At 36.7% G+C, this 8112-nt stretch overlaps 1 protein-coding gene across 1 annotated transcript; it reads left to right on the top strand.

Annotated features, from left to right (window-relative positions):
- The first annotated feature begins 1310 nt into the window (after positions 1-1310).
- LOC140079235 (taste receptor type 2 member 40-like) lies at positions 1311-6876 on the top strand. The gene is made up of 2 exons (XM_072126074.1): positions 1311-1444; positions 4772-6876. Exon 2 carries the CDS (start codon positions 4912-4914, stop codon positions 5881-5883), a length of 972 nt encoding a protein of 323 aa, XP_071982175.1. The 5' UTR covers positions 1311-1444; positions 4772-4911; the 3' UTR covers positions 5884-6876.
- Positions 6877-8112: the final 1236 nt, after the last annotated feature.

The raw sequence follows: 8112 nt of genomic DNA, 5'->3' as shown, positions 1-8112 counted from the left end.
TTGGAAAAATTCTTTATTTTCAATGTTCTAAATTCTGTACTTTTGAAGCAGATAGTCATATCACCCAAATTAATTCATAACTTACATTTCCCAAATGTCGGCTTTATGTTAGCATGGTTTTGTAAGATTCCACTTATTTTATTAGAATGTTGTAAGGCTTAAAATTTGGGTGCCATTTTTCACATTTTTGGAAAATCTCCCTGTATTCAGCGGGACTTGCTCAACTTTTAACTGTGAGAGGCCTAAGTAATAGCTAGACTCGTAAATGACCCCATTATGGAAACTACACACCTCAGCATAAGAAGTTTGTTAACCCTTTAGGTGTTTTATAGGGGTTAAAACAAAATGGAGGCGCGTTCTACAAATTGTAATATTTTTGGACAATACAAACAAAGTTTGATACCCAATTTCTCCTGAATACAAAGATATCCTATATGTGGTGGTAACCTGCTGTATGGGCGCACGGCCGGGCATAGAATGGAAGGAGGCGCCATCCAGATCAGATTTGCTATGTCAAATTGCACAGGCTATAATTTTTTTTTTTTCTTTTTTTAATGTGGACCTATAGGGGCTTATTGTTTGCCACATGAAATGCACTTTTCTGGTACATAATTTCGGGGGATTTTATTTACTCTTTGTTGGTAGAGAAAATTTAAATCATTAATTTTTGGTAAGATTTTTTTGTTATATTTTTTTGCCATTCATCATACCAAAAAAAAAAAATATTATTTTTATTCTTTGGGTCGCCACAATTATGCAGATCCCTTATGCAACCTATTTTCCCAATTTTATTCAATAAAAAACTAATTTGAAAAATATTTTATTCATTTTAGCATCACAGTCTTTTCAAATGCATAACCTTATTTTTCGGCTGACAAATCTGGTTAAAGGCTTATTTTTTGCAAGAATACAATACATACTCGAGTATAATCCGACCCAAGTATAAGTCAAGAGACCTAATTTTGCCACCAAAAACTGGGAAAACCTATTGACTCTAGTATAAGACGAGGGTGGAAAACGCATTGTTCACAGCTTCCCAGTATATAGCCAGTAAGCCCCTAGTAGTATATAGCCAGCCAGCCCCTTGTAGTATAAAGCAAGTCCCCTGTAGCATATAGCCAGCACCCTTAAATATATAGATTTCGCCCTGTAGTATATAGCCAGCGATCCCCTTTTAGAAAATAGTCAGCCAGCCCCCTTTAGTATATAACCAGTCCCTTGTAGTATATAGCTAGCCAGCCCCCAGTTTGCCAAGCACAAAAAAAAAAATAAACTAAGCGCTCACCTTACCGGTGCCTTGGGCATGTCCTCTCCAGGTCAGCACAATGCCCGGCCGCCACACACTATGATGTCACCGGTGGCTGATGTCATAGCTGCGCAGCTGCTGCACAAGGACCTGCCACTGCCGACGTAAGAAGAGAAGACCTGTGGGTGCGCCAAAAAGGTGAGTTTTGACATTAATTTTTTTCTTCACTCGACAATAAGCCGAGTTTTTTTTGGGCCGAAAAACTCGGTTTATACTCAATTATATACAGTAGTCATTCATTTAGTGGTCTTATTTTGAAACGTAACTTTTTTAAATTCCTTTTTAGAGCATTTTGTAAAGGGTATTGAATAAAACTAATTTTTTACAGAACGTTTTTTTTAAAATGGGGTTTACCGTGCGGTTCCAGTAATGATTCTGTTATATTATACATTATTATTCCAAATATGAGGGATTTTTTGTGTATTTGTGTTTTTTATACTTTATTAAGTGTATGTATGGGAAAGTGACATTTGAGGGGTTTATGGTTTTTTTATTTATTTTAATGTTTTAAACTTACTTCTTTTAACTTTTTTTACCTATACGAACTTGAACTTTAACCAGCGATGCTCTGATCGCTGGTTCAAGTTCAATACACTGCTCTACAATACTTGGTTAACACTTGCAATCAGAGCCGGCTCCAATCGCGGGTGTCAGAGTGCGGTGTCAGCTGTAGTATACAGCTCTTTTCATGAGCCGGTGGCTGAATAGTACGTCCATGTACAGGAATTATCTTCCCGCAGGGACGTACTATTACGTCCAAGTGTGGGAAGGTGTTAAAGCATTACAGTCACGGTACAGTCACACGCTGCAGTTCCAACTGCATCATAATGAGTTTTTAGGTGGTTTTAGGTGAAGTTTTGTCAGTTTAACAGGTGAAAGACATGAACTGAGCAGGTGAATTTGATTTTGAAGGGGAAAACCTATTCCACAAATGTGTTTTACCTGTTAAATTAACAAAACTCCACCTAAAAACACCTCAAAGCTGATGCAATGCAGTTTTAACTACAACATGTGACTGCACCCACAATTTTTATGTGGTTTTAGGTGAAGTTTTGTTAATTAACAGGTGAAAGACATTTACCTGTTCAGTTCACATTAAAATAAGAAACTGTACCTAAAACCACTTCAAAATTGATTCTGAATCAAATACATATGCAAATCAAAAATGGGAAAAGGAAAACTATTCCAACAGTACTACTTTAACCCCTTAACAACCTGACCCTTTTTTGTTTTTGTGTTTCCATTTTTTGCTCCTCAAGATGAGGCTTGTTTTCTGTGTAACAATTTGTACTTCCTAGTGTCATTATATTACATTCCATACCATGTACTGGGAACCGGGAAAATAAATCTAAATGTGGTGAAATAGAACAAAAAAAAAACGTATTTCAACCATTTTCTTGTGGGCTCTATTTTTTGGCTTTCAATGTGCTCTCCAAATAACACCTCTACTTTATTCTTTGGATCAGTACAATCATGGGATACCACATTTATAAAGTTTTTATTAGGTTTAAAAAAATTAACACCTTATGTCCAAAAAAGTCCTAATTTTGCCATATTTTGAAACTAATAACATTATCATGCTACAGCATACAAAGCTCTGATATGTATTATTTTCTGCAGTACATGATGACATTTTGATTGCTACCAATTTGGGGACTGTTTGATCTTTTCACTACTTTTTATTCCAATTTTTATGAGATGCAAAATGGCGAAAAAGTGGTAGTCAGGACATTCGTGCGCTATGTTCCGTTATGTGGTTCGCTACCGAAGATAATTATTTTGATATTTAAATAGATCGGGACATTTGGAACGGGGTGATGCCTAATAGGGCTATGATTTGTTTTGTTTATTTATTTTTATATAAGTTCCAGTGAATGATGGGTGGTTTTAACTTTTGGGTTTTTTACATTTTTTATATTTTTAGTTTTGTTTTGATTTTTACACTTTTTAAGCCTCTCCCCCCTAGGAGAATTAAGTTAAATGGGTGTAGCATTAAGTCCCTATAAGAAGTAGGAATATAGCTTGGTTTACTAGGAGAACTCTTCTTAACAGTTCATAGTTGATTTTGGACAGTTTACTTTACCTTGTAATGTTTTAATGACCCATTGCTCCTTATGTTAGCCTTAAATCTCTTTAATCAGAAAAACACAGGAATCAAATTAGTTGAATAGTTTTAGAAAAATTGGGGGTTCTTTTTTTAAGAAACAGCATCTATCTTGAACATAGGTTTTGTCTAATATTGCACCATACCTACAATTAATTAAAGCAGTGGTAACATTTAGTGCACTGTTACACGTTGACTCAGTTTAGAAATTAAATCAAAGGGCATGGGGGCGTGCCATGGCCCAATCGTATATATGTTTCTATGGAAACTCCGTAACCAGGATCCGGTGTGTTGTATTGTCTAAATGCAAGACACCAGGTACTAGTTACCAATCGCTACATGTTACACCACCCTTAGGCCTGTTTGTACTGTCATGCTGCGTCTGCTGGATTAACTGTCTGAACCGATGTTCGGCTAAATTCAAGTGAGTCCTGTAAGGCCAACCTATGTGAAACTGGCCTTACTCACATCTCAAAACTGGATTGAGCATTGTAAAGGTTCCAAAATATATACAGGCAGTGTCCTACTTAAGAACACACGATTTACAGATGACCCCTAGTTACAAACGGGCCTGTAGATGTTGCTAATTTACTATACTTTAGCCTTAGGCTACAATAAACAGCTATAAAAGTTATCATAGGTGTCTGAAATGAAGCGTTATTGTTAATCCTGGTTCTTATGAGAATCCAACATTTTTAAAATACAATTGTCACAGAGAGCAAAAAAAATTGCCTGGGGTTACAATGATAAACTATACAGTTGCGACTTACATACAAATTCAACTTAAACATTAAACATGTTAATAAAAAAAATGTTCCTGTGTGAAGATAATTTCTCATAAATGTAGTCATGTTGTCCCTTAGAAACCAGATAGCTTCCTCGGATACGACCACGTCACACTCTGGCAGCGGTGGCCAGACTTGCGCTTTAGAGTCCTGCCGGACCACCAGGAATAAGCGATCATTACCACAGGACGGCTGTGCGACATACAGTAACTCCCGGACATTTTATATACAATAACCTTTTGTTTCTTTGTGCAATCTCGTTTCTAAGGGACAACATGACTACATTTATGAGAAATTATCTTCACACAGGAACATTTTTTTTAATAACATCCAATTGAAGAAATGTTTATGTATGGCAGAATAATGAAACAGAATGTGAGTGCCCAGACGAGAATACCCCTTTAAGAACAAACTTATTTATATATATATATATATATATATTTGGTGCAAATACAACAATATATAGTAAGTTTTGGAATTCAGAGTGCAGTGCTTGTCTGTAATCCCAATAACAAGGAAGCAAACTGAAAATAAGAAAGAAGACAATTGTTGAATAATATTTTTCTGTCTCCACAGGGATAAATGGAAAAACCCACCTTGTGTTAAATTGCTGGTGTTGGAAGTCTTTGATACTCGCACACCAGAAGCAGTGACACATATTTCATCATAATAAATTGAGGCCAGTGGAATTGTTCGGCCATTGAAAGTTATTTCTGATGCTTCCTGCATTTATACTGGTTTCCATGATTGTTTTAGGTGTCAGCACTGTGATGGCAGTGTTCACCAACTCCTTCATCATTGCTGTCAATCTTATAGACAAAGCTGTGTCCAAGAGCCTCAGTCCATCAGATCTCATTGTGATAACTCTTTGCGTGTCTAACATATTCTTCCAGCTCATCATGTTAATCAATGATTATATGAGCTTTGTCTGTGGTGACATTTATTTTCAGGATGAAGTCTATATCATATCCACTGTCCTGCTCATTCTTCCCATCTACTGCAGCTTCTGGTTCACAGTTTGCCTTTCAGTCAATTATTACTTGCAGATTGTCATAGCCACGCATCCATTGTTAATCCGACTGAAGCTTGCAGTTGCTCGATTAGTTCCACAGCTAATATTGGCTTCTCTCTTTATATCATTTGCTACAGGCCTTCCTGCAGCCTGGAACTTCCACAATGATTCTCCAAATATAAACATATCAATGAATGAGAGTGTAGAAATATCGGTTCCTAGCCTGAATGTTGTATATCTACTACCCAGTAATCTCATAAGTTGTTCTATTCCTTTAATATTAGTAGCAATTACTAATGGTCTGATCATCAAGTCACTTGTGGCACACAATTCTGATAAGAATGCAAAGGGAGAGCTAAGTGCCCGGGCAGAGGGTCGTGTACGGGCAGCAAGGACAATAAGTTGTCTTCTTTTTCTTTACATATCATTTTATATATCAGAAATTCTTGTCTTCATAGAAATATTTCCTCAAAGTAGCCCAGGATTCTGTACCTGTTTGATGATAATCTATGGCTATTCACCAGCTCAGTCAATAGTTCTGATCTTTGGAAGTCCAAAACTAAAGCAAGTATCTCTGAGTTTAGTGCGCTGTGTTGGAGGTGTTAACAAGGAAAAACCAAAGGAGCCAACTGTCTTGTTTATCAAACTGAGAATGAAGAAGACTGTAAGCCAATGAGCAAATGAAACTTTAGTTGTACACTGTGTACATAACACAGTGGATAAAGACTAGATATTGATGACCTAATCATAGGATAGGTCAACAATAGGGATCCAATATTCACTGGCTCTGCACAATGTATTGAGACAGATGCAAATAGCCTTGTATGCTGTGGTGGTTGTTACAGGGTAATGCTCACATTCTCTTCAATCAATCTCCAGAGTTGCACTTTCTATCTTTTAACTTCAGGAAATTTGATTTATAAAAGATTGATATCAAATATAAATAAGATGTTTATTTTATTACCATACCATTTATATTACCAGGTGATGATGGTAAAAGCTATAGAAGTTAATTTATTAATTAATTTAAATCTTAGCCCTGACTTAGATGTCCTATATAGATCTGCATGCGACTTCCGTTTGTAAGAGGGTGCGTTCACACGTTCAGTTTTTCAGATGCAGTTTTTGATGTGCAAACTAGAAATGGAGTGAAAAAAAGGAGAGCAGCTTCTCCCATTGATGTGTTCTCACCCACTCCTGCTTTCGGCTTAAAAATGTATCTGAAAAACTTGAACATATGAATGCGCCATATATATAACATAAGCCCATGATTTTATCTTGTCCAAAGACCTCAATTGGCAGTGATGTATGTTCTTGGAATAGAAAGTAAGTAAGGAAGCATGATGGGTTAAAGGGAACCTGTAACCAGATGAAGAATGGGGATGAGGATTGTGCAAACTGGATTATAACTAGCAGAAGGCTGAACGGTGAAAAGTGCTGTGCACCAGCTACAAACAGCTGAAGAAGAGGAGTACATGGACTGAACTCACTGGTGCAACACACAAGCACAAGAATTCTGCGGCTGGAGAGAGTGCTGTCACACTGAAGGATGTTGGTTCAGTACAGAGCCGAATGAGGCGAGTGAGGTGGATAAGCAGTGACGTGACATACTTTTTCTCCAAGAAATCTACTTTCCATCCACAATGGGTGAAAATGGGTGTCATTTATCACAGGAATTTAGCTTTTTTTCTCTTATTTTCTCTTAATTTGCAATTTTTTTTGGCACATTTGTATATTTGCGTCTAAATTTGCCACTTTTTCACTCACCTTTCTCATTTTCCTTAGCAACAATATTTCAATGTTGCGCCTGATATGTCTTTAAAAATCCAAAGTTGTAATTTTGGCAACAATCGTTGTTAAAAAATTCACATATAAACTCCAGTCCCGATCAGACATAAGTTGCAGAGTATGCAACTTTTGTGCGACCTTTGGGAGACTTTTTAATAAGTCACAAAAACCCCACAGACTCAGCTGCCTTATATATCAACCTGTACAATAAATGAAACTAAAAACCAGAAAAAAACAAAATAAGACACGCATAAATGTCTTGACTAAACATAAATAACCCCCAATGTCTGTAAAGTACATTCCAAATGATCTATGTTGTATACACCTGGAAGCGTATCAGAGTGTAAATCAATAATATCATACCATAAAAATCTAATTATACAGGAGGCAATTGAGAATCTGGTTAATAATCCATATTTATAGAAAATAGAATGTCTTTAAAGTGCTTTGAAATGTTTGGGAGCTACAGTATATAAGCAAGAGAAAAAAAGGCAAATAAAATAAGTTAGACAAAGGCAAGTTTACCATTTTATATATTATAACTACTGTATTTACAGTTTAATTTATGAAATTTTAATATTTCATAAATTAAATTTAGGGTTTGATATATAGCAGTGATGGCGAACCTATGGCACTGGTGCCAGAGGTGGCACTCAGAGCCCTTTCTGTGGGCACTCAGGCCATCAGCCCAGTTCACCAAACAGGACCAAATCCATTAAATTTTCCCACAGTCACAGGCAACTTATAAGATGTTTCTCTCAGCACTATTTTACAGCGACACTTCATTGACTTTTTGGAACTGCAGGAAAAGTGAGAAGGTGTTGACAGAAGTGCATTATCTTTGGAGCTCATCCTGCTGGACCTAACATTCTTCCTGTACAGAGAGACCCGGGAAGGAAGCTACAATGAGAGTCTGAATTTGCTCACCTTCTTTCAACTGTATTGGTGGCCTCAGGCGGCTGATATAATTAAAGAAGTGGAAGAACAGGTAGCAATAAGTTACAGCTTAAAATGGCACGTTGGCACTTCACGGTTAATAACTGGATTTTGGTTGTAGTTTGGGCACTCGGTCTCTAAAAGGTTAGCCTTCCCTGATATATAGGGTTATTGCTCCCTT

This window comes from Engystomops pustulosus, chromosome 1 (assembly GCF_040894005.1).
Source record: "Engystomops pustulosus chromosome 1, aEngPut4.maternal, whole genome shotgun sequence".
Taxonomy (NCBI): Eukaryota; Metazoa; Chordata; class Amphibia; order Anura; family Leptodactylidae; genus Engystomops; species Engystomops pustulosus.
Note: the sequence above shows the minus strand (reverse complement) of the source record. Positions and strands in the feature narration are given on the sequence as shown.